General features: G+C 33.3%; 1 protein-coding gene across 2 annotated transcripts; it reads left to right on the top strand.

Moving 5' to 3' along the window:
* Nucleotides 1-3,644: 3,644 nt before the first annotated feature.
* Nucleotides 3,645-26,107, top strand: LOC111630381 (phosphoribosylformylglycinamidine synthase-like). Of its 2 annotated transcripts, XM_023374470.1 has the most exons (21): nt 3,645-3,777; nt 5,461-5,611; nt 5,703-5,811; nt 9,903-10,043; nt 10,127-10,251; nt 10,344-10,472; nt 10,546-10,806; nt 10,879-11,109; nt 11,975-12,282; nt 13,051-13,182; nt 13,252-13,356; nt 15,659-15,784; nt 15,857-16,037; nt 16,110-16,193; nt 16,335-16,490; nt 16,700-16,965; nt 17,035-17,248; nt 17,317-17,514; nt 25,262-25,405; nt 25,470-25,601; nt 25,700-26,107. In XM_023374470.1, the coding sequence occupies exons 2-21, from the start codon at nt 5,485-5,487 to the stop codon at nt 26,005-26,007; spliced, it is 3,477 nt and encodes a 1,158-aa protein (XP_023230238.1). In that variant the 5' UTR covers nt 3,645-3,777; nt 5,461-5,484; the 3' UTR covers nt 26,008-26,107. The 2 variants fall into 2 exon arrangements, with proteins under 2 accessions (XP_023230238.1, XP_023230239.1); XM_023374471.1 differs by lacking the exons at nt 25,262-25,405; nt 25,470-25,601; nt 25,700-26,107 and having other exon boundaries at nt 17,298-17,487.
* The last annotated feature ends 1,583 nt before the right edge of the window (nt 26,108-27,690 follow it).

The following is a 27,690-nucleotide window of genomic DNA, read 5'->3' as shown; positions in this document are numbered from 1 at the left end:
TTTCCCACAAACTTATTTCCTTGTTGAAGATGATGCATCGAATGTGTCACCTAGAATCGACGAGTGAAAATGTGACTATTGGCCACATTTTCACTCGTGTACTAAACCTCCTAACAAAGTCATGGGAAAAACCCAGGAGGAGCCCCGAATAAAAGGGAGGGGTGACAACAAGTCGCAGCAGTCATCATCAACTCTAATTCTGAACTGCGTGTTTGTGTGTTTGCCGATTTCAGCCATTGCCACTTACTGCCCTCGCAAGAGAAAAAGAACTTTCCTTCTTCCAGAGTTGCTGAGTCTTCATTGAACCGATCATCGATTCACCAAATCTAGGATTACCACTTCTTATGACCAACAAGTGATTAAGGTATTTACCATCTCGCAAACTTACTGTGAACTCTCTCTCTCTCGATCAGGGTTGTGTTTGGTATATTTCTATATATATCTTTCCTTTTAGTAATTGTGCTAAGTGTGTAACTTACTTTTAGCCATTGGGCTAAGCTTCTGAATGATGAAACTTGTAACCAGTATCTCGTAGAATTTGTAAGTACTATCTATCAATAAACGGGTATTTTCTTAAATGTTAATTTGTGGAGTGTACTTCCTCCGGTCGTTTCCATCCACCTTCATTCTGGGTCTGAAAGCCTGTAAACGTGACCGCTCACTTAACGAAAAGAGTGACCAATCTGGTTTTTGTGCCTGTTCATAAAGACACAGTGGTGTCATCCTGACAAGGTGCCAAAGAGGCTCTGACCCTGTGATTACAGAATTTTCCATGATTGGTAATGAATTGAACATTATGGTAGTTAAGCTTCATCCATTTCTTGTTGAGCAGATCATATAAATTTGAAAAGAACTGTTTCGTAATGGAGTTGTCTCAGTCGGCCTGCCAGTTGTTAACAAGGTCTTTCCTCAGCATATATTTAAGAACCTTGGTAGGGATTTTGGAGTACTCGACGGGAAGGAAGTGGTTATCTCCCCAGCTTCCACAGCCATACGTAATGATTGGGAGAAAAATTGCATTGTAAATGATGTCCATTGCTTTGGCATTAAGCCCCAAAATATTCTTTGCAACTCTGGCAAAAGCCTGAAAGATAAGGCAAGTCCTCTGAGAGATGTATTTAACATGTTGATCCCAGGAGAGCTTGTGATCCAAGATCACTCTCAGGTAGCAAATTTCCTTGTAGACCTTGACATGCGCATTGCCCATGCGTAGCATAGGGATGTGGGCATACAGATTGCCACAGCCAGCCTTTGAAAACAACGGCCTTTGTTTTAGTGGCATTAAATTGCAGCTTGTTATCTCTGCCCCATTGGGAAATGTCATGGAGAACCTGATTCTCCTGGTCTTCAATTCAGCACGGGAGCATCTCCCAATCAGCACCAGGGCATCGTTTGCATAAGCCACAATGCAGTCGTGATTGAAGTTACCTCTGAGGAACCTGTCAAAGATGGTGATCCAGAGAAGTGGTCTACACACACAGAGCCCTGAGGACAACCCCTTATGACTTCCTTGTGGAAAGTTTGGTCCCCAATGGAGTAGAATGCTTTTCTGTTGTTCAAAAAGTCTCTGAGCAGATAGAAAGTGCTGGTCGGCAGTCAAAAGCTCTAAGTTGGTGTATGATCAAGAGCCACTAGGCACTGTCGAAGGCCTTGTGATGCAGATGTAAGCAATTATAGATTTTATTTTGAGTTGATGTACTGACAATACGGAAGTTTATTTCAACATTGATGCTGAAACATTTTGCCACCAATTTTCTTCCTTAGATTACCAATGATATTAGCATTGTGAGAATATCCAGGGAAAGAACTGTGATGATGTTTTATCCATTGTTTTTTTTACTTCTGTTTATCAAAAAAAAAGAAATAAATGAAGAAAACAAAGAATTGTTAATTGAATCCTTAATTAATTTCTATATGAATCTTGAAAGTTATATCAACAAACTATTTTTTGGAGACAAATCTGAGAAAACTATAGTGGGAATCTTGGCAGATCTGACAGTGAGAAGGGCTGAGATTGTGGAACAATTTGGTGGAAAAAATAAGATTTACCCCCAAATTTATGTTATCTGGACTCATGGAGCCTGAATTTCTAGAAAATCTTAGTGAAAGTGACACAAAAATATACTTAAGAAGAATCCTACACTGTCTTCTGATTGCATTAGGAATGAGAAGAAAAAATGACACACAATGGAGGAGTCAGGAATATGTATAATTACCGACTTACAGAGGAGCAATTGTAGAAGCAAAAATTTTTGGAACAATGAGACGAATCTTCTATTCCAGATTCAAGGAGCACTTAGATGACTGTATGAACGATAATGCATTGAGCAGAAATGGCATTAGAAACACGGATTGAATGACAGCTTTATTATCAACAAATGGATGAGAATCTTAACAGTCAGTTGCAATATGATAACATCCGATTGTGAAAGGACAGAAAAGCGACTCCATGATGTCAACAAAAGTCGTCGCCAAGCTCGCACATCTGTAAAAGTAACCTTCATGGTCTAAACAACCAAAGATCACGTGACTAGATTCCCACGCATTTCATATAAAAGGTGGAGACACCAGAAGTTCCAGACGTTTGTCACAACATGCCAATGAATTAATGTTTGGCCATAAGTGCTCCCATAAAAGCGGATGTCTGCCCAAAAAGGGAAATACAAAGTCCCCAGAGAAGACATTCGCTATTCTTTCGATGGTGAATCCTCATCAAGATGATAGAATGATGTCTTATCGACGACCAACAAAGAATTGAGGTATTTTGTTAAAAAGTTGTAAACTCTCTCTCCACATTCGAGAAAGTAGAATAGCCTCGTAGCATAAGAATTTGAATATTCATTGCCTTGTATGATTTTATATTTAATCACCCACTGTATAATACCTATGTGTATCTTAGATTTAGAATATATCTCATTGCTTTCTATTACAGGAATCTTCTGCTATAATTGATGTTTTTGGTTCTAATATTGTATTGTGTCAATAATTTTATGTTGAATAAATGTTACATGATAAAACTGTAGTGAAAAATAGTGTTTGTTATTAAAGTTAACTGTGCTGAAATAAATAATAAAAAACCTATAATATTACTTGGCTGAATTTGATTGTTTATATTACATATTCTTATGTAATAAGACTCATTTTTACTGACATGTTTTTTTTTTCAGAAAATCACTTATGGCTGCTGCTATTTTCGTTGTGAATTTGTCTCTTTAATCCGATTTTCAGTTTGGTAGACTATCATATACAGCATTCAGGTTATAAAAATAAAACGAACTGAAAATCGGATTAAAGAGACAAATTCACAACGAAAATAGCAGCAGCCATAAGTGATATTCTGAAAGAATATTTGAATATGGATGGAGAAAACAGTTTGTAATTCATAACCTGAATGCTGTATATGATAGTCTACCGAACTGAAAATCGGATTAAAGAGACAAATTCACAATGACATGTTTTTTCTTTGTTTTCATTCATTGGTAAATGTTAATAAAATTGAAAAAAGGTTATTTTTAAACTTAATATTCTTACATATAATCTTTATACCCATTCTTATATCAATAACCTACTAACCATTTAAGAATAAACTTAAATAACTTAAATAATGATATTTTTGTGAATTTTAGATTAAATTTTTCCACTCCATATTCAACAAATGCCGTGTCAATTTGTCATTCTATTGGGCTCACCTCTGTAACTCGTGTAGAGAGAGCAATCAGATATTTGATCACTGTTGATAAAAATGACAAGATTCTTCTTGCAAATACAAGAAAAAATGTAAGTAATAATTTTATCATTTCAATCATTAATTAACTCTTTCAAATACTAAATTTGAGATTGTTAATTGTATCTTTGGCCTTGTATATTGCTGGATTGTGGTTATTGCTTTATTGGTTACATTAAAATATGCTTTCTTGAATGCTACTTGTTCATCTGTCAATTCACTACCTTCTTTTGGATTATCATTCTGAAAGAAATTTGAGTGTTGATTTGTACCTTTTGAAATTTGCACTGCAGTTCTTTGGCCTTCTTTAAATTAGGAAATATATCATCATCTTGTCTTGCAGAACAATTTGGAATCTCATTTGCTGAGTCTTTCTATCCTTGAATGCACTTTAAAGTCTTCTATAATGTTTTTTTCTTTTTTACTTAACATATGATATAAATGTATGTGTGATCACCCTTGACGAATCTTGAAAAACTTGTCACAAAAAACAGAATTCTTCAACACTGGAACTTGTGAATATATATATATATATTNCTGGATGATAATATTGTTAATATAAAAAAAAAAAAAATTTTTTGTTAATAAAATATTTTATTAACAAAAAATTGTAAAATAGATCAGTTGTAAAGGCGTGAAATAAGCACAGTATGATAAACCTTGTGAGGTCAGGTTGATGCAGGTTGGAATGTTCAGAATGTCTGTCAGAATGAATGAACTTTGACTCAACTCGTAGAAATGACAAAATTTGGAAAAAACAAGGAAATGTATTTTTTTGAAAGAAAAACCATTGCACTGTAGTCAATAAAGAAAAAAAAAGGAAAAAGAAAATTCTTAGGTATCAAAAAAGAAAATATCATTGCATGAGATATGAGCAAAAGTTTCGAAGTTCAGTCAACACTTTTGGATGAAATCAAATTAAGGTATCAAATTGATTGAAGGAGAGTAATCTTTCCCGTACCCAATCTGGTCATCTAATTTCACTTGGAAGCAGGAAGTGTAGAGTAGAGAGTAGAGAGAGAAAATTGGGACCAATCAAATCAAGAATTTTGGGGATAAATTTTTTAAAAACCCCGAGAAAGAGTTGCTTCTTTTTAACTTGACCTGCTAGTCCTCTGTAGCAGTGTCTCACTTGTTCCTACATCCACCCACCACTGTTTCCTCTTCATCCTCCTATGAATTTCTACGGTGAATTCCCAACTAACTCACCTTCTCTCATCAGACCATCCACTGATCACTGCTGGAACTCCAGTGGAATACTGACGATGGAAGAAAATAGGCTAAACTTAACTCCTGCTCTCTACTCCAGAAGAATTTTTATGAATAGAACTATGTAAGCATTATGTATTTTCCAAATAAACAGCTTGTTTTGTAAAAGTGACTTGTGTCAATGTCGACAATCACACGCACATTATGCTTGTACTGCTCATTCTTCTTGACAAGGTTTTGGATTTAACATCACCCTTTCTTCTCCTATTGATAATCTCACACTCAGAATATCGGTTTGTACAGTACATGCATCCAATTCATAACAAAACTTGATGCATCTAAGAGTAAGGTAATAATCATTAAAACCCAGATTAGAATTGACAAATTAATTATTTAAAAAAAATTACACAGTGAAAAATAGTAATCTGAATTATCAGAAATTCTGAATTAGTGTGGCTTATTACCATATTATTTATTTTGTATTGAACTTAATTATTCTAAACTAATTTATTTTAATTTTAACTCAGTTTATAAATGTTCTGCATGATAAAATGACAGAGTTACCATATGAAGAACCAATTCTCAGTTTCGATCTAACGATAACACCACAGCCATGGTCGGAAGTGCCCATACTTGAGCAGGGAAGAAAAGCACTCGAAAAAGTGAGTGAAGAATTGGGTATGTTATTTATAATTATTTTTAGTAAAACATTTAAAAGTTTTAAAATAAAATTTTGAAAAATTGCTTTTGATTATTTTTAATTTTAAAGGACTTTCATTTGATGATTGGGATTTAGATTATTACACAAATCTCTTCTGCAGTAAATTACAAAGGAATCCGACAACAGTGGAATGCTTTGATTTGGCTCAATCAAACAGGTATTGATATATTATGGCTTTTCAATTATTTTAAGTTAAAGCATTTTTATGAATTAATGTTATAAATATCAATGATAAAAATATCAATTGATGTTTGTTTAAACAGCATAAGTATCTTGTTTGTATCATTATTTCTTCTTTGCGGGTACCAAGATGGCTTTTTCTGCTATGTGTTTGGCCTTGCCCACAATGTAGAACCAGATAGTAAGTGATAGGATATGACATTTCCTGGTCAAACCACTTTTAAGTATTAGACTTGAGACCATTATGGAAATAATGTGGGGGAGGAAAGAGTAAATTTGTTATAAATAAAGAAAGTATAAGTAAATAAATAAAGAAGTATAGATGTAGGTGGCAATGACTATGGCTAAGAATGGGATGGTGTAACTGAGTGATAGGTGTAAAAGCCATTCACACACGTTAGGGTTGATCTACTGTTCTCGAGGCTCAATAAGACAAAGACAATAAGTGATACGATAACTTTAAGGTCCAGAGTTTAAACTGCACTTAGTACCAGCTACAAAAATTACAAAAATAGCCACTTTTAAACTAATGTTCAAGTTATAATTTCTGACAGACTTCAGAAATCTCTTTGCACTCATCATTCAGATGCTCAGAGTCTTCTCAGTTACACCTGTCCAAAGCACTCTCCTTTGTTCTGCACTTTCCATGCTTCGCCCCTACTCCATCTACTTTTCTTCTTGTTTCCCCATGTGCTTCCATTCACCCTTATATCCCTGGGGTTTCCTTTTTTGACATTACTCATTCTTCCATTTAGACTGGATGTGGAGGGTTTGTCACTAATACTAAGGTAGTAAGCAACAGTATATTGATAAACATTAGTCTTGGCCATCTGGCCTTATATTAATTTGTATTTTGAGTCAACTTGTTGAACTCAAATGTGTTTAATAACTTCCTCAGATTAATAATAATATGTTTGATTTCACTAATAATCGTTATTACAATCTTGAGATAATTTTAATGATGTTGATTGATTGAAATTTACTATTGTTTCAAAAACTTTTTTTACAACTGTTATAAATTCCGCTTGCTGCTTTCATAATTCTTGGCCAGCATTATTATTTAATTCACTCAATTTTCTTGAAAAAACAAAGAAAAATTTATAGAAGACTTCTTAAAAATTATTTCTTACTTATAGATAAATTATTTGATAATTTTCAAGAAAATATAGTTTAAATTATTGTATCAACTAAATAAAAACAGTAATGATAATTTCAAATAATTCAAAACTAGAAATTCCCCCATCAAATATGATTGAATACTTTTTATGAGTGCAGCCCTTGACAAAGCCTTTTTTTTTGGACAAAATACCAAGTCTTTTTAATTTCACGTTAATAAAACAAAGATGAATTGTATGTATGTTATTTAAATGAGTGATAACACTTTATAAATACAGTAGAGCGTCGTTTATCTGAAAGCCAGTTAACCGAAAGCGTTTCAGTCGGCAAATTTAAATTTCCACTAGTGCTGTGGCGCTGCAACCTTTGGCTGTGTCTTGGGCTACTCCAATATTTTTTTTGTTGGTGTGTGTGCTTTAGCTGGCAGCACTGGCACTTTTGTGTAGTGTTTTTCTGAGGACTGTGTTGTGCTGAATCGAACATTTTTGATACTAGATTAACTTCTAAAGTATTTTTTTTTGTTTTTATATTTTTCAATATATTTATTTTGTTTGTACAAAATAAAGAAATAATTTTTAACGATACAATAGCCACGATTATTATTATAAAAATTTTTGTTAGGCTTAACATCAACGAAAATTCAATGCGGAGTGACACGCAATGGAGAAAAATTTCAACATAGGATAGGTTGATATATTTTTTCGTACATAATCGGTTATCCAAAAAATAAGTTATCCGAACAACCCCAGTCCCCAATTGATTCGGATAAATGACGCTCTACTGTAATGGAGTCATTAGATTGTTACTTCTGATTGGATAATAGAATGTCACGTGATCACTATAGAAAGATTTTAAAAAAATATTTGTTATAGAACTGACATGATGCAGCTATTTTTTTTTTTTAAGTTTAAATTTTAAATCTAATGAAGTAAGTCTAAAATATATGCCCTTTGCCAAAATATTTTAAAAACTAATAAAAATATTTGTTCTATAGATAATATTTCCAAAAAATAAGTAACCTATACTTTCCATCAGAACATAAAACAAATATAATCAAAATTTCATCTGGGTTGGACAAAAATTGCAGGAGTTATAAGGAATTCATACACTCGCAGACAATGGCTTTTATATTATTAATGTACAGTACTTTAGTATGTTAAACTTTACATCAAATATTTTATAATACTAGATATATGCACTATCAGATGGTGTTAAAATCTTTTTTATAATGCAAGTTTTTTCAACAATAAAAATCATTGTCATCATGCTAGAGAACATCTAGAATTTGGAACAGAACATCATTATGTGCAGTATAACACACTCAATATTTAAACATTTAAAATTCACAATGGAAGTTGAAACTCATGATTATGAGAAAGAACAAGAATTTGAAACAAAAGGTGCAATGAAATTCTCAAAACATTGTTATGGCATGAATTCATAGTGCATTGTGCCGCAGGATGACTAGGGTAGTGTGGCATCATGGTTGAAAAATTATCTCACTTTTTAAATTCTTCAATCATGACTCTGTTGTCCCATATTGTAACGCATCACAAACTCATGTCATAAAAATGCTTTGAGATTTCCATTGTGCCTCTTGTTTCAAAGTTTTGTTCTTTATTGTAATTTAAAGCTAATATCATTGTGAATTTTAAATGTTTAAATGCTGAGAATGGTGTGTAGCTTTATGTTATACTGCACACAAAGACATTCTGTTCCAAATTTGAGATGTTCAGTAGTCTGATGACAACAATTTTGTATTGTTAAAAGTATTTCCATTATAAAAAGGATTTTAACACCATCTGGTAGTGTGTGTATCTAGTATTACAAAATATACTTTATTTAAGAAGGAAAAATTTCACATACAAAAATTAAATTAAGTTTTTGACTTATGTATTGATAGAATTAAAATAAAATCTTTGCATAACTTGCCCTGCTGTGGGGTAAGTTATGCAAAGGAGTTTTTTTTTTCATTCTAACAATTTTCTATGGCAGGGAGGCCAACTTTTGTGTACATAAGATCTACTTTTTATCTTAAAAATGTGTCATGATCGACTTGTTGTAGGCATAGTCTAAGTGGCGAGGGGGAGGTGTGAAATACATACTATTTTTAGATAGGTAAGAAAAGCCACAATTTAATTTAAAACATGAAGAAAAGGTACTTACATTTTAAACAAATAAAAAATTGAAAATCAACATCGTCACTTTGGGGGACCACTACTTCACCCTTTCTTTCTCTACCATGTCCTGACTTCCGACCTACTCTCTCTGTCCCTCTTCCTGCCTTTCTTTTTTTCAGTTTACGACCCTTTGTCTACATTTCTTATTCCCCTTTTACAACTGTACGCAAATGGATTGCACATGGACCGACAAAATCGCGTCTGAGGGAGGACGCGGAGGTCCGATATCACTATGTTCATGCATTGCGTTCAGTTACCAGTGTAACACATTAAGTCAAGACATTGCGAGTGATTGACCAAAATTGGCTTCGTGATTGACTTGTTGTTCTATGGTATTTATGTCATTGTCATAACATGTATGCACAAAAATATGTTGTTGTCTAGGTTAGAAATGCAAAATGTTTTGTTGTGTTTTATGTTTAATCTATAAATTATCAATAATTCATAGCAATAATGACTTCTACTATTTAATATTCTGTTGTTCATTATTTAAACATTTTATGTACAGTACATATACTATATATCATTTATATCAATTTTATTGTATAAAGTATTTGTATAGCATACTATTACAAACATAAATTATTAAGTTTTGAATGTTGCTTCTGTATGCATTTACACTGTATTTTGTGAAAAGACTATAGAAAAGACTATAATATATATATTTTGAAACCTCTACTACCAAAGTTCATTATAGAAGTAGAATTTGTTGCTAGTTATCATTAAACTTAATTAGTTTTCAAGTATGCATAAAACTTTATTTTATTTGTAGTGAGCATAGTAGACATTGGTTCTTTAAAGGAAGAATGGTAATTGATGGAGTAGAAAAGAAAGAATCTTTAATAGATATGGTGATGAGTACTCAACAATTCAGTAGTTCCAATAATGTCATCAAATTTTCTGATAATAGCAGGTAATAAATAATTCAAAATACTCATTTAATTTTTGATATATATAAATCAACTTTCTATATTAATTATCCCTTTTAAATTTCAGTGCAATATTGGGTTATGCTGTAAATATATTATTACCAAAAGATTCGCATCAATCTAGTTCCTTCATTACTCGTCCCGGCGTACGTCATATCGTGTTTACTGCTGAAACTCATAATTTTCCTACGGGTAAGTTGAGTTAATTTTTAATAATTATAAGTGATGTTGATATTGAAATATAATATACGAATGGTAAAAAATATGTCAAATTAACTTTTTAGGTGTTGCTCCGTTTAGTGGTGCAGCAACCGGTACCGGTGGACGTATCCGAGATGTTCATGCAACAGGAAGAGGTTCCCATGTGATAGCTGGTTCGGCAGCTTATTCCTTTGGAAATTTAAATATTCCAGGTATATACTGTAAATGTATTTGTTAATATTAACTTTCTGTGCTCTAAACTGTTATTATTTATCTGTTATAAAGGATACATTTTGCCTTGGGAAGATAAGACATTCGATTATCCTTCTAACTTTGCCCTTCCTGTGGATATTGCTGTTGAAGCAAGTAATGGAGCTTCAGATTATGGAAACAAATTTGGTGAGCCAGTCATTCTGGGATTTGCTCGATCATTTGGAATGCGTCTTCCAAACGGAGAACGACGTGAGTGGGTCAAACCCATAATGTTTTCTGGAGGAATCGGGAGCATCGACGCAGCATTTATTAAAAAATTTGATCCTCAGAAAGGTGTTAGAAATTGTTCAGATGTTTTAGAATTGCTCTAGAAATTTCAATAAACTTAATTAAACATTTCTGCAGGAATGACAGTCGTAAAAATAGGAGGTCCAGTTTATCGTATTGGTGTTGGTGGTGGTTCTGCATCTTCTGTGCATGTTCAAGGAGACCAAAAGGCAGAATTGGATTTTAATGCAGTACAAAGAGGAGATGCTGAAATGGAACAAAAACTCAATCGAGTAATTAGGGCATGCATAGAATTAGGAGAAGGAAACATAATATGTAGTATCCATGATCAAGGTGCTGGAGGAAATGGTAAAAAGTTTTTTATTAATTCAATTGTATAATATATAATTTAATAAAAATCTAATATACAGTTTAAGATGTTATATACACACTCAATATACAATGGACTCTTCATGATTGATTCGACATAGATTTAAATTACTTTATCTTATTGTGCAGAATATTTATTATAAAGTAGTTTTACTTTATCATCAAAGATATAATCTTTGATGATAAAATAAACTTTACTATACAATAAATATTTGCTTTATGGCAAACTTAGATTAGGACCACTAACATTATATGAGTAGAATATACTTGATAAATGTATCAGCAATTCACAAATAAGGCATGAGAATGCTTCTTTCCACATTAATTAACTTTAATTGTAGTAATAAGTACATAATACAGAAAATATAAAGTTTAAACATTCTTAAGGTTATTGTCATTAGGCAAAATTCAAGAGAAAAAACATTGTTACATTTAAGACAGTAATTTTTGAACAATGACAATTTTTTATAGTAGAAAATCTTTTCAGTTATTATAGGATCAAAAGTAAAATATATTTATTTTTAATAATATTTTAAATGAAATTCTAGATATTTAAAAATTTATTTGTAATTTTGAATATTTGTAAGGCAATATCTATATGATCATAATATGGAAGCTTATTTAAGCAGCTATATGTGCAGTATTATTAATTAAATAAAAAAGTGATGTAGACTGTCCTTAAGTTTAATTATTCTCATTTTTGATATAATAAATAATTGTCTAGATGCTATTATAAAACCACGTTTTAATTAAATTTTAACATATATTTTTAAATAAAAATATTTTGTCTGTATAGAAGAGAATAGAGAGAGACAAATTTTATAGACTTAATTTTTAACTTTAGGTAATGTTTTAAAAGAAATTGTCGAGCCTTCGGGAGCAATTATTTATTGTGATAAGTTCCAGCTTGGGGATCCTTCTGTAACAACTTTAGAACTTTGGGGTGCAGAATATCAAGAGAGTGATGCCATACTTATTAAACATGGAGATCAGAAAGTTCTTGAATCAATCTCTGTTAGAGAAAAATGTCCGGTTAATTTTGTTGGCGAAGTGGTCGGTAACGGACGTATTATATTAGAAGAAAAACCAAATGAAGAAAGACATCCTGTTGATTTACAGTTGGAGCATGTACTAGCATCTATGCCAAGAAAGGTATTAGGCCAAGACTCCACTAGCGTAAAAACAGGCATAAAACCCCTCACCGTAAAAGCTTTTAACCACGTGACCATGAATTTTATGCCTGAGCAGGTCGTAAAACCAGCGTAAAAGCAAGTCGAGTGGTGTTCAACTTTTGCCACGAATATGGCCGTAAAATGGTACCATCCACCAATCAGAAGTTAATGAAATCTAGGTCATTGCGACACGGTGCGAAAATGGCAGAAAATGAGCTTTTGTGTACGTTCTCTCGTGGTTACTCTAGAATAGATCTGGAAAGATTTATCAAAAACATCCGAAAGTATTCATCTATCTACAACAAGAAGTATCCCAATTATAATAATGGACACCTAAAACACGCGATATGGACAGCCAAAAGAAAATCCTTCAATTTAGAGGAGTATATAATTAAAAAAGCTAAGCTTATAAGTGCTGTATATTATCTTAATTAATAATATGATGATAAAAGTTAATATATGAAAGTAAAGATATTATTTTTATTACATTTGTAATTATAGTACAGAAAAAACTTGTAGAATATAATCATTGTCTTTATAACTTCGATAGTACCATCGCCGTAAAATCTTAGCTAGCCGGACCTCCACCACAATCCAGATGCAAATGCAAATAGGTCACATGATTAAAAGTTTTTATGACAAAGGTTTTTATGCTAATGGAGTCTTGGCCTTAAATATTAGGATGAATTTAAAACTTGAATGTTTATAACATCGATCATTAATAATAATCAAATTTATTTCTCAAAAGATATTTCAAATGAAGAAATACTATCCCATTCTAAAGCCATTATCGTTACCGTCGGCATTAAGTGTACAACTTGCACTCGAACGAGTTCTTAGATTGCCATCTGTTGCCAGTAAACGCTATTTAACTAATAAGGTACATTGTTTAATATTTATTTGGTTTTAATTTTGCAATATTTTATAGTAAACTGGATTTATTGTTTAGGTTGATCGTAGTGTGACTGGCCTGATTTCTCAACAGCAATGTGTGGGACCTTTACACACTCCTTTGGCAGATGTAGCTGTGGTTGCCCTTTCTTATTTTGATACTGTAAGTAATTATATTCTCTTTTTTCGTAACATTGATTTTGCTATTTAAACTGTGTGAAATTTTTTCTTTTGATATTTTTATTTAATTTAAATTACTTAGAAATAGTTTTATACATAATTGTAACTGTTTGAATCTAGATATTATGGATGAACAATCAAATGTTTTATGACTCAAAACTATTCAACAAAAATTAAACCTAGTAGCTTAACAATTATTTTATTGTGACATCATCACAATGCTGGGCTGCAAGTTTTAATCATATTTTTAATTTATTTAATTTAAAATACTGTATATGTTCTTGCTCCTGTACATCATCCTTTTCCTATTAGCAACAGTGTCGTGCTGGTCATCTATCTAACTTCTTTCAGTGGAACATTTTTGAATTGAAATAATGTTATTTCTGGTGCAAAGCTGAAGTTCATGTATAGTTAATCAGGGCTTCCTGTCCTTTACTTTTCAATATATTTTCTTGATTTTCATCGATCTAACTCCATTCTCAAGATTAAGGAAGGACAAGCAGACAGACAGACAACAGTGGGAATTTATAGGTCTACAATTTTTTCAAATTGCAGCCCAATAATAAACAGTTTTGAAACAGAATAGAAACTATTTATTATTCTATTCAAAGATATTCACTGCTCATACTCTTAGAAGCTTGACACAGTGAGGTATGACTAATTTATAAACATTGATTGTCATTTACCACTGGAATATGTGCTATGAATAGTGATTTATTTGATTTAACCCTTCAAAAAGATATAAAGTATTAAAATACTATTTATGCATTAATAAATTATAGTTTAATGCATATGCCATTGACCAGTGATATGGTATTAGCTTACTACTGTATACATTCAAATTCAATGTAGGAACAATGCCAAAATAATAAAAACCATTAAAATAAAGTTGGATTCAACCACTTATAAGGACCAAATGAGTGTATGAATTGCTTGGAAAGGTTGATATGAAGTGCTGTTATTATGGGACACTTCCTTCTATGTATACCTAATATATGGTATGCATTAAGCTGCTGTTTGTATTTCAGTTTTATAATTATTTGTATAAGATGGCACATTTGCATGAAAACCTTATAGACTTGCATAATTTAAAGATTTGAAATGAAAGTTAAATTGAATATAAATCCAATCATTTAAAACATTCTAAAATTTGTTAAGTTTGTATTTCAATTTAATCATATTCATATTATTTTTGTTAGAAAGTGATATTTTGTCCAAAAATGACATTTAAATGAATGTGATCCTCAGGCTTGCATTAAGTTAAGGTTGCTGGAATAAAGGTTTTTGGTAATATAATTAGAACCTGTTTGAGTACTTGTGAATGAATAATATGATGATTATTTTTTATATAGTCTGTACATTTAGACACACTTTAGTTAGGGAAATTAAACCAGAAGTACTCTCACCAGTAAGTAACCTTTAAGCTAGGAAGCTTCTGTCTTGAAAACTAATCAAACCATCCATAACACCTTTAAAGTCTACTTTTGCAATACTTTCATCACCATCATCCATTTTTTCTGTTTCAGCTAAAAGAAAAGACTGGCTGATTTCTTCTTTATTAAAGTTATGGAATTCCAGGCTTTGTATATCAATCCAATTCATTCAAGCAACAGCCTTTACATTTTTATCATTTTATTTTTGCTAATGCAGTGCTTTTCAACCTGTGTGTCACGACCCCCAGGAGGGTTGCAAAGCCTTACACGGGGGGTCGCTGGTAAAAGAAAAAGACAAATGTTTGTAGGTCCTACACTACAATGAAAACAAAACTACAATTTCAGTGAGAAGGCTATACCTGTTTATTTTACAGTATAATTGGTTTTTCGATTGATATTTAGGTCTCAACAGAAAGAAAATTAAATATGTAGTTTTTAAAATCACTGATATATTTTTAATATGGCCCTGGGGCGTCGCCATAAGTTTTTAACTTGCAAAGCGGTTGCGTATTCAAGAAGGTTGAAAAACACTGTGCTAATGAATGCATGAAACAAATTGACAGATGCTCACAGACACAGTTCATAAGCTAAAGAGACTCTTTTCCAAGGAAGAAGCTTTGAGATGCTTCTTGCTGTTTGCAGCTCAGAGTGCATAATGCTTCTAAAATGGCTTGCTGCAAAACAAATGCTAAATGCTACTTTTGTTTTCTGCCTTTTTCATTTGAGTAGCAAAAATGGTTGCTAATATAGGTCTTTCATAAAGGCAAAATGGCATAAAGTGAATTTTTGTGAAGCAGGGGATTTCTGTGTTTATATATTTATAGTCTTTAATTAGTTTGTTTATCAATTTAGATGGGAAGTGCAACTTCTATTGGAGAACAGCCAATTAAAGGTTTGTTGGATCCTGCTGCTGGAGCAAGGATGTCTGTTGCAGAAGCTGTTACCAATTTGATGTTTGCACCTATATCTTCTTTGCAGGTATCTTTTGATGAAGCTAAGCTGTTTTCAAAATTAACGTTTCTTCAATATAGCAAACTGTTATAATTTTAGGATGCCAAATGCAGTGGTAACTGGATGTGGGCAGCCAAACTTGCTGGTGAAGGTGCTGCCCTGTATGATGCATGTGAGGCAATGTGTGAAACAATGAAAAAATTAGGACTTGCCATAGATGGAGGGAAAGATTCTTTGAGTATGGCTGCTAGAATAGGGAAAGAAACTGTTAAAGCCCCTGGTAAGTTTATTATAATGTGCAAGATACATATTTTAAAGCAAATTTAATAATTTCCAAAGTAATACTTAATAGGAACATTGGTGGTATCAATTTATGCACCCTGTCCTGACATAACTGCTGTGATTACGCCCGATCTGAAGTGTCCAAACGGAAAAGGTTAATCTGTTTTTTACAATTAAAATGTAGTTAGATACTGTACTATTTTCATAAATATTTTCATTTCTAGGGCTAGTATTCTCAGTCATATACAGCATTACTTTTTGTTGATATTTTGTAACGAATCTTTTGGATTTCCAGGACATCTTTTGTATGTTGATCTTTCATCTGGTAAGGGACGACTCGGTGGTTCTGCTCTAGCACAGTGCTTCAACCAGTTGGGCGATAAAACAGCTGATCTTGAAGATGCTGAATTGCTAAAAATTGGATTTGAAGTTACTCAAAGTCTGATTACAGGTAATTTAAAAGTCAGCATTGTCTTATCAGAGGGCAATCAATTATCTGTTCAATTATACTGGTAATATTATTTGGAGATCCATCCTCCTATACAAAGCTAGAAATAGAAACAAGTTTTATATAGGAAGATATTTATAAACGATTTTCCTGGAAATACTGTATATTTTGAATGCCATGAAATACAGTAATAAATGTATATAAATTTTCAGATAACAAAATAACTTCTGGACATGATGTTAGTGATGGAGGTCTAATAACCTGTCTCTTGGAGATGGCATTTGCAGGAAATTGTGGCATAACCACAAACATAGATAGTCCTTCAGGATCTGTTTTGTCCACATTATTTGGAGAAGAGGTTGGATGGATAGTAGAAGTTAGAGAAGATGATGTTAATGGTATTAAGGAAGCTTATAGAGTAAAAGGAATTCCGTGTCAGTACATTGGATACAGTAGTGGTTTTGCTAATGAAGCTATGGTAATATAAATTTCTTACAAACACCAAATAAAATAATTATGGTAATATTAAAAAGCTTTCTTATTCTAGATAACACTTAGTATTAATAACGAAGTTGTACTAAAAAATAAAATGACGACTCTAAGAGATATATGGGAAGAAACGAGTTTTCAATTAGAATATCGTCAGACAAATCCGGAATGCGTGACCCAAGAAAAGAACAGCATCTCTCGTCGCATCGCTCCTCCATTTTGCATAAATTTTGACTTAACCGAATGCATTAATCTTAAAAGAATTACATCAGGTAACTAATACTCATCAAAACAGCTTTATACATTTTGGTATATTTAAAGTTTTTTCTTATATGTATAGCACCCAGAGTTGCAGTCATCCGTGAAGAGGGAACAAATGGCGATAGAGAGATGGTGGCCTCATTGCACATGGTTGGATTTGAAGTGTGGGATGTAACCATGTCTGATTTACTGTCCAGGAAAATTAAACTAGATAAGTTTAGAGGAGTGGTCTTTCCAGGAGGATTCAGTTATGCAGATGTTTTAGGATCTGCTAAAGGTACATGATGGGTTGGCTCTGTTTTATCTGTTTAAAATTATGTTTGTCCTAAAATCAGATACAATTACTGACATTTTAATGATTTGAAACGTTAATATAATAGCAAATTACAGGAAATACATGAAAGCTAAGAGTTATTTCCAATGATCTGGAATTCGTAATAATAAAGCAAAGTTTTCCTATTTATATTTAATAATCAAACACAACCCTTCAAACATTCCTTAATTCAAACTAGAAGAAAGAATCTTTAGGACTGAAACACTCTAAGGCCTGGAAATTAATTTGATTCTCCTTGGAACATTCCATCATTAAGGATTAGTGATGTAATGAATATTCGGCCTATTTTTCACTATTCGGCCAAATACTGAATACCTAAAAGCAGGAGTAATAAATAACAAAAACACAGTAAATTAATCATTTTGTTATTTAGATTTAATGTTATCGAGTTAGTGTTGTTTGTTTATATTTATTTATAACTTGTAACATGTGCAAAATAAAAATGAAAATAATATTAGTCACATGTATTCACAATTTATAATTACAAAGATCAGTACACGTACACGTCTATCGTTGGAGAATCCTCGCACAGCTGAGGGTCTGACCCTGCCTATCCTTCTTTTTAAGCGCTCGTCTTTGCTCTTCCCTTTCTCTTTCCTCTATCGCTCTAATCCATGTATGCCTGTGCATACATCATAATACGCGCTCACGATACTTTCGATTCGTCACTTTTCCGTCGTAGAGTTCCCATTTTACAATTACGTGACTCAGCCTGGTGATAACGGAGAAAAGAGACAGATAGGACGTCGATATAAGTCACAGTTATGATTTCACAGATTCGAGACAGCTTGATAGCCCGAACGGCCCCAGGCTTTCGCCCGTGCACGCTAAGTGACTTTCATTACAAGCATTTAGCTTTCCGAAGTCTATGACAACAATTGTTTGGCATTGACGGCCGCAAATTTCGTGCCAATAAGCTGCCTCGACTTGTTCGATTATGTTATCGACTCAATTTCTTATTTATTTTCACATTTTCTCTTCGCGGTCCTTCTCTGTTCTTTTTCCGTTATTTACACATGTAGGTCATTTCATTGTTATACACATTTGATATCATCATTTATCACATACTTCCATGACACTCTTGTCTGTCCGCTACAACTGCCAAGAATTAACGCGATTGGCGAAGCGTAGTGACAGCAGGCCAATAGAGAGCAGGATCCTTGCCATAATGCGATTTGCGCACCAATTTCCGTACGTGCGTTAATCAAGCCGAATAGTTTGGCCGAATATTCAGCTATTCGGCCACGCTCCTGGCCGAATATACTATTCGTTACAACACTATTAAGGATTAATTTACATAGGAAAAATTTTTCCTATGTTCATGTAGTGTTATATCTTTGTTTTCTTTCTTGTATGCGAAGAAATGAAAAATGGAAGATTAATATTGTCTTGAATTTTTATAGAAATTAAACAGAAGATTAATCCTACTATAAACTACTGTGACCGTAGGGTTGGTGTCTCTTTGACACCACCAAGTTTCGCAGGACTCGGAAATCGCGACGTTACGTCACGCGAGCGGTACCGGGTGAGCGGTTGGATTTGGGGTAGAGGTAAGGAGAGAGACAAGGAAGTGACTCACTCGGATTTCATATTAACTAACAAATAACAATTTTAATAAGAACCAAAGATAATACAGGGATATCGGGCTTAATTATACTAGGCCGTTGAGAGAGAGAGTTTACAAACGAATCGCGGGTTGATAAATACCTTTCTTCTAGGTTGAAGATTTGTAGTATGATGACACTGTTGACGCCAATGGAATGCTCGATAGAATGATTCCGGATCTTGTCAGTTAACAGGAGCACTACGGTGTGACAGCACGGAAATGGGGATGATATCTTGAAAGAGGCATGATCTTTGTCACGGGTTGAATTCTGGATTCTTGGTCACGGTATTAATCCTGGAGGATGACTTTGGTGGATGGACGTTGGAAGACGACTGACTGACTTCGGGTGTTTTTTCCGTTTTCTCTTGTTATTCCTCTTGGGTTTTTTCCATGAAGTCAGGTGGTTGTTGTCAATGGTCTGGCATCCAATATGGGTGACACATCGCTGACTAGCTTGATCCTCCTCAACAAGGAACAACTCCATGGGAAATAAATTTTTATGGCTTTTAGCCTAATGCTCGAATTTAGATGATGGAATGTTTCAATAATTAAAATTTAAAATAACACTTTATTAAGGGTCTGTTCGTCCCTCACACTACTTTTATATTTTCAGGGGATTATCATTTGTGAAATATTTAAAGTTTAGGGGATTATTTCACATCTGTCTCAAGATTTATGTATATCTTGCATTAATTTGTACTGTTTACCAAAAATCCAGGTTTTAGAATTGGTTTATTATAGATAAATATGCAAACAAATAATCTCAATGAAATGTGTTTTGATTATATTCCTGGGAAAAAATTAAATATAACTTTAGCTATTGAAAGTTCCTTTTGCTGGTTTAGAGAAAATCATCTTTGTGAATTAGTTTCAATAAGAAGCAGTTGTTGGAAGCTTCTAAGTTTTCAGATCCAAATGAATCACCTTCAATTTCAAATTCCATAAGGAACAATAGAACAAAGCATTCCATCAAGTTTGTTATAGAATAACAGGATCCACATTTTGGAATTATTATATCTTATACTTTTTAATATCTTATATACTTTATACTTATTAATACTTTTATATCAAATGCTCATATTATTTTTAACGTTATTCTTTAATTTGCATAATGATTAATAAAATGTTAGATTTAAATTCATGTAAGATACATAAAGTTATACATATTTATTTTACAAAGTTTTCCATTTCCTGTTGAAGTCAACTGGAAACCTGTCTAGTTTTTCAATCTTAAAGAACTGTAGCACCCTTTCCATTGACAATATATATCTGTTCAGTAAATGGTTGTCTCTTTAATCCGAAATAATTCCTTCGGTAGACTATCTTACAGCAAGTCGGGTTAAGAAACTCCTTTATTGTATTTTCACATATGCCTTTTGGGCTAGTTTTATTTTTCTAGTCCCTCTTCAGTGCTGCAGGAAGTACACATTACAAACATTGAGTTGACAAATATAATAACATGAGTAGAAATGTCAAGTAACACAAGGAAACACTTTTTACAATACCTTTGACTAGCCCAAAAGGCATATGTGAAAATACAATAAAGGAATTTCTTAACCCGACTTGCTGTAAGATAGTCTACTGAAGGAATTCTTTCGGATTAAAGAGACAACCATTCACTGAATGAATAATACAGCTACAATTAGTAAATTCAAGATATATATCTGTTCCAATATTCTGAGGAAACCCAACTCTGCATTGTTCGATAAAGACCGGTTTGCTCTGATACATTGACCCGAAGTTACTGAATGTTTTTAACACTATTTGGTGCACACGAGTTAAACACCCAAGGATTATTTTTATTTTTGGGTTATTTTCAAAATATGACCTTTTGCTTAAGATGGCAGCATATACAGTGGGTGATCGGTTAACGAATAGTTTGGACAGAGAACAAATCGGATAACCAACATTTTTGTGAAAGATTTTTATGATTGGACAACAAACTGGATAACGAACACTTTACTGGACAAACATAAAAAGAAGCGACAGAAAATAACGAATACCGATTGATTTTCTCTTGTCTTTGGGTAACAATTCGAAACCTTTCGGAGCACGGGAGACATCAACATTGACACTCAACCCAATACCGATCGGATAGTATTCCTCCGAATTTTGAAACTCTCCCTTGCAATTTCAGCTTTTTGTTTGCCTTTCTGACAAATAATTTTTTATAGTCTTCGCAAGACTGTTTGATGGGCACTCATTAAGTTTTGCGTCGGGGTTTATTTACGAAAAGTGAAAGTTTAACTGTCCCATCGGTTATTTGTTAACATTTTAATACCAAATTTCGAATTTCATCCGGGCCTTGCATTTAAATAATTTTTTGTGGGCTAGTTGATTTCTGTTCTCTAAATTTTTGTAAGTGTTTTTCTGAATTCTGGTACTTTGAAACCGTGCTAGTAGTTATTAGTAGTAATTCAAACACAAATTATTATTGTATTTATTTTCAGTCACTTGGCAATTTTTATCATCAAATTTTATTTAGTTGATACGTGTTGATATTATTTACACATGTTTCGGGCAGTTATTGCTCCTCCTCAGCCAATTAGGTACGTACTTCATTGTATTGTTATCATGTAAATGTATAAGAGAAAATCCATATAAAAAAGGTTTTTAAAATATTTTAGATAATACGAAACCGCATGTTTCTTAGAATAAAGAGTGTTAAGGGCCAAGAAGTTTTTGTAATTCCATAATAACAAGTAAACATAGGCGATGGAAATTTGTGGTTTTAATATCTTGATAACCTGTAAATTAAAAAAGTGTTTTTAAAAAACAATACCTAATATGTTTGTTGTTTATAATTTTATAGTGTTGTAACTTATGAACTTTTGTTTTTAGTTGGCTGAGGAGGGTCAATAAATGCCTGAAACGTGTGTAAATAATATAAACACGTATCAACTAAATAAAATTTGATGATAAAAATTGCCAAGTGCCTGAAAATAAATACAATAATAATTTGTGTTTGAATTACTACTAATGCTTTTCTGAACTTTTTATTTAAAAAAAAAAAGACTGATAATATTATGGAACCTAAAAAAGAGGAGTGTCAAGAACTATGCTTGCCGTAGAAACCCAGTAAGAGATAATAGTCAAGGTAGAAGATGTCTGATGATGTTGCTAGGCAGTATGGCTTGAACGAGTCTACAGTAGGCACAATCTTAGCTATGAAAGATATATCAAGAAGTCTCAAGCTGCTAATGGAGTAATGAAAATCGCATCTGAGAAATAACTGAGAAATATGAAAGATATATCAAGAAGTCTCAAGCTGCTAATGGAGTAATGAAAATCACATCTGAAAAATAAAGAGCATTTTAGTCCTCATAATGGAACCTGAAACTGATCTGACGACAGACAAACTCCAGAGATGTCAGAACAATGATCATTTAAGTGGCATCCAAGCCAGAATAAGGTTAATGGGGTTGGGGATTTCTACAATTACAATACTATTAATTACTCCTGAAGAAAAGACAAAAGCAATCGACATTGGACAGATTCTTTAACCCCACAAACAGAAAAAACATGACTGCATATATGTGTATTTTTACTATTACATGTAAAAAAGTATATATTTTTTATTTTTTTGGAGTCTCCGGAACGAATTAATCAAATTTCCTTAAAAACCTGTGGTAAATCGATAATCGGTTAACGAACAATTTGGATAACGAACGAAGTCTTCGAACAGATTATGTTTGTTAACCGATCACCCACTGTATATCATATTCAAGATGGATAAAAATTAGTATTTACCAAACTTTGGAAATCGGTACACTGTAGGTGTTTGATTTTTTTATTACTCTTTCCACCACTTGGACACTAAGAGGGCTTTTTTTATTGAGTCAATACAGATAAAACCGAGCTTGTCCCCGAAAAATCCCAGGATTTTTTGGACCCGTCCAGATTAGCTTCCCGGGTTCTCCCAGAGCGACAGACCGATGCCTTAATTGCTCGGCCATCTCTGGTAGGTCGAACGGACGGAAGGCTACCGATCCCCACTGATAAGGATTTAAAGATTAGTCATAAAGAAATGTTGGCAAAGAGAAAATTGTAAGGAGCACCATACAGTGGACATTTTAAGAAACTATACAGAGCACCATAAAACTGAAACTGGAAGATATGCAAAATGGACATGTTTACTTCGATTGTGAACCTATATCCACACTAACACAAGATATTATTTGAAATAAAAAAGTGATGATGATGATAAAAAAAAAATCCAAAAATGATACTGGATACATGACACAAAAAATGAAAATTTGGTTAAGTCTCACAGGTGGGCTCAGTACAAAACCTTAGTTTGAAGAAGTTTTCTGACAGTATGACAAGGTGCTAGAATGGTAGATTTTTATTTTTAGAAATTTGGGTATAATATCTATTGTCTTTAAGCTTTTCATAATGTGGGATAACTCCTATAGGTATGGTATTTGTTCTCAAGAAATAAAATGCCTGTGGAAAGAGCTGTACATGGCTCCTCTACATCTAAAATTTTGCACAAATTCTGAATTATAAGTCGGTATTTAGTCAGAAATGAATCCACATTAGCCATTTTTGTTCTCACACACATTCTGACATTCAGTCACCATTCACGAGGTGGCATCAAAGCTGATAAAGTTGGAATAATGTCATTTTTTGCTATTGTTTGCATTTTTATTAACTTTTGGATGCATTTTTGAAGCAGTAATTGTAGAACATAACAGTGGAGATAGTATGACTGTTACCATGGAACCTGAACTTGATATAAAACAAAGTACATTAGATGGAAAGAAATTGTGTTTGAAACACCTATTACTGGAGGTTGCCAGTAGATAAACGAGCATAACATATTCTACTAAGTACACTGAAGAAACAAACCCTAACAATACACAGTTAGGCTGTGTACACACTAGGCGTTTTTAAACGCGCGTTAGCTCGGTGTTCGACGAGCATTTAGCGGAGCGTGCGCACTGGCTTGGTTTGGAAATGGATGTGGAAGTGATTGCTTGTGTGTGGCTCCTCTATCATCACCATAAAAGACGACGGCAGAGGCAAAGAGAATTTTGGGTGCACCCAATATTACGAGATAGACTGACGCATGAAATGTTTGCGACGTTGTATCCAAAACTAAGACAAAATAAATTCAAGTTTTTTAATTATTTTAGAATGTCTATAAAATCATTTGATGACTTACTCCATATTATAAAAGTAGATATTACCCAAAAGCGCGCAATCGAATATACAGCAAAATGGCGGCGTAAATCTAGAAGCACCCGTAAAGCGCCGGGAAAACGTGCGATCGCATGTACGGTAACATGGCAGCACATATATCTCAAAGCGCTCGGCTGACGCCCGCAAAACGCGCGATCGAATGTACAGTAACATGGCAGCACATATATCTCAAAGCGCTCAGCTAATGCCCGCAAAACGCGCATTTTAACAAAAATCTATAAATGTGCGTTTAACGCGTGCGTTTGAGTGTGTACGGCTACATAGAACTCTTGGTTCTTTAAAACTCGCGTTGAAAAATGCCTAGTGTGTACAGGCTCTTATTCTGTGTACAAAAATCATGTACTTTCTAGGTTAGTTTTTTTATATCAAAATGTTCATAATACAAAACCTTGGGGAGCATGTCTACAAAATAATTCTGTATATTTGATATAGCGATAGGTGTAGGTAGTTTTGTGCATTTTGTCAATAGACCGGCACCGGTCACCTACATCTATGTAAAAATATACAATTAGGATTCATTATAATTCCTTTGATTTGTATATTAGTAAACAATATAGGCCTGTGTGCATTCAGAGAAAAAAAACCAGAACATTTGACAAAATGGCTGGTCACATAGAATTTACTTTAATTCATCAAATTCCCTTTGCACAAGAGTCAATATACTAAGATGCATAGCAAGATGTTGCCTTGTTATTGACGAAAGTTGGTTCGGTCCATGCTGCTGCAGCTTATTTAAAAATTTAGGTGAAGATGTAATGGATATGTCCACCCAAAATTATACTAGTGTTTGCAAATATTGTAAATTTTATATTTGTAAAAGTTACTAGAATTAAGCATATTTTTTTTAAAAGTTCTAAACATATATATTTTGGAATACAGGTTGGGCTGCTGGACTTCTGTTCCATCATGAATTAGAAGAACAGTTTAATGCATTTTACGGTCGTTCGGACACATTTAGTCTCGGTGTTTGCAATGGTTGCCAACTGATGGGCCTGTTAAGCTGGGTGGCTCCCACGGTGGACGGTAAGCTTAAAGTACTTATAATTTTTTTTGAGTTATTTATGCTGATGCTTTTATAAAATTTTAGAGTCCGGTAAAAGAAAACAGGGTTGTTTCCTTGCTCATAACTTATCGGAAAGATTTGAATCGCGCTTTGTTGCCGTGCGAGTAGAGAAAAGCAAGTCCATTATGATGAGAGGAATGGAAGATTCGATATTAGGTGTTTGGGTGGCCCATGGCGAAGGTTTTTTTTTTTGTTTGTTTGTTAATTTTTGTTTTAATTGGAAAATTAATTTCTCAAATGTTTTTAAAAATCAGGAAGGTTTACATTCTGTGACGAAGCCACACGGTCTTCCCTACTGGCCGAAAATCTGGTGGCCCTGACGTACGTGGACGACGAAGGTCTGCCGACCGAGGCCTATCCGTTCAATCCAAACGGAAGCGTGGCGGGAATGGCAGGCATCTGTTCTCCGGACGGCAGACACCTGGCCATGATGCCGCATCCAGAGAGGTGCGTGTTTCCCTGGCAGTGGGCCTGGATGCCATTCGAATGGAAGACGTCCGTGAAAGTCTCGCCCTGGGTTAAAATGTTTAAAAATGCACACGACTGGTGTATGCAACATTAAAATGCCAAAATACTTGAAAATTGTATGTACAAATTATTTTTGTATAATAATCAAAATAAACAATATAGCAATTAATAATTTGAACCACAATTTTAAGTTTTTTCATATTGTATTTCCATATAAATAAGAGTATGCTTTTATATGAAAAATTGCTTGTTTTAACATTTTCAGAATGCACGTCACACTTTTCTTACAAGCAAAGTGTGACGTGCATTCCGAAATGACACTAAAATCACTTTATGGCTTAAGACGTGACATGATAATTATCCAAAGTGGCCTCATTACATAAGTAGATGATAAATTTGTATACAAAAAGTTGAAATTACCAGTAATTAAGTTGAAACATCTAATATCATTGTAGTATGGACTATGTACAGAAAACAAATAGGACAGAACTAGACATGTATACACATCTGCCTTTGATAGTTTTGGAAAGAATCGCAATACGCACCAAAGACATTTATTTGCCAAATGATTTTTCACGTTTCCTAGACGCTGTTAGTGACTAGACAAAGCCAAAGCCATTTGATGAACCCATAACTATGATTTAAAATCTGAATTTAATATGCACCCAAAATGGAAAACTATTTTCCTTCACTTGCATGCACTACTGAGTTTCGGGCTTTGCTATTAGTCTGGAAAAGACTAGTTTTATGCAGTCCGCCAAGGAAAGAAAAGACTACCTGCCTTCCTTGGCGGACTGCATAAAACTAAATTCTTTTGAATGTCCCATCATTGGGTCCTACTTTGAAATGGAAAAAACAAAATTTTGCTATTGAAACAAAAAAAATCAAGCAACAAGTTGCTTAACTTTTCCCAGCAATATTTGGTGGCACCATCTGTTATCATATTTTATTTAAAAACTTTTTAATTAAAAATATAAAAGGAAAATTGTCATTAAATCTGACCCTACTCAAGATATGACACAATCCCGCTTTATCTCCCCATCCCATCGACCTTTAACCACCAAATTTAATTATACTTTACAATCTTTATTGTAAACAGACTGTACAAATTAAAAGAAAAAATTATTTCTTGCACAGAACATAGCAATTTGAATTTGCATACGAGCAAAGGTCGCCCGTGTACGAATTCCAAATGTCAGTTTCGTGCATATAACCTGCAGGTTGTGTTTAAAAATCAATTTGATGAAGGGTGTGACGAGGCAGATTATCCATCAATTTTAATTCATAAATATGAACCGATCGAACGGCTTTTCTTTCCCCCCTTTCCGCAGAAGCCTTTCCGACTGATGCTCTTTACCGGCATGGCATTCTTCAGGTTTAACTAAAATACGACCATTTTTTGAATATTGCCCTTATCTTATAAGACATGTTGTCTCAAAAGGGGTTTTAGTTGTATCTTTGAAAACTTAGAATTGTGTAAGAGGATGTCAAATTTTGCATGCAGTTTTGCTTGTGATATGTAATTTTTAAGATTTACAGAACTGGGAAAAAATCTTTTAATTATAACTTTGTTTATTTGTAGGATTTGTGGGATTAACTTTTCATTTGTACTGAAGTGAGATACTGTAGTAGTAGTAGTAGTAGTAGTATTCGAAATACATATATAAGTGAAAATAAAAGGATGGTTTATTACAATTTGTTATAGTCTACTGTGAAATTGTATGACTTAAAATCAGAAAAAAGGAGAAATGTTGACGGTAGTTTATAAAGCTTAAAA

The sequence above is a fragment of the Centruroides sculpturatus genome, unplaced genomic scaffold (assembly GCF_000671375.1).
Source record: "Centruroides sculpturatus isolate CEXI.00-Female unplaced genomic scaffold, Cexi_2.0 scaffold509, whole genome shotgun sequence".
Lineage (NCBI taxonomy): Eukaryota > Metazoa > Arthropoda > Arachnida > Scorpiones > Buthidae > Centruroides > Centruroides sculpturatus.
The sequence above is the reverse complement of the archived record's forward strand: the minus strand, read 5'-3'. Positions and strand labels throughout refer to the sequence as shown.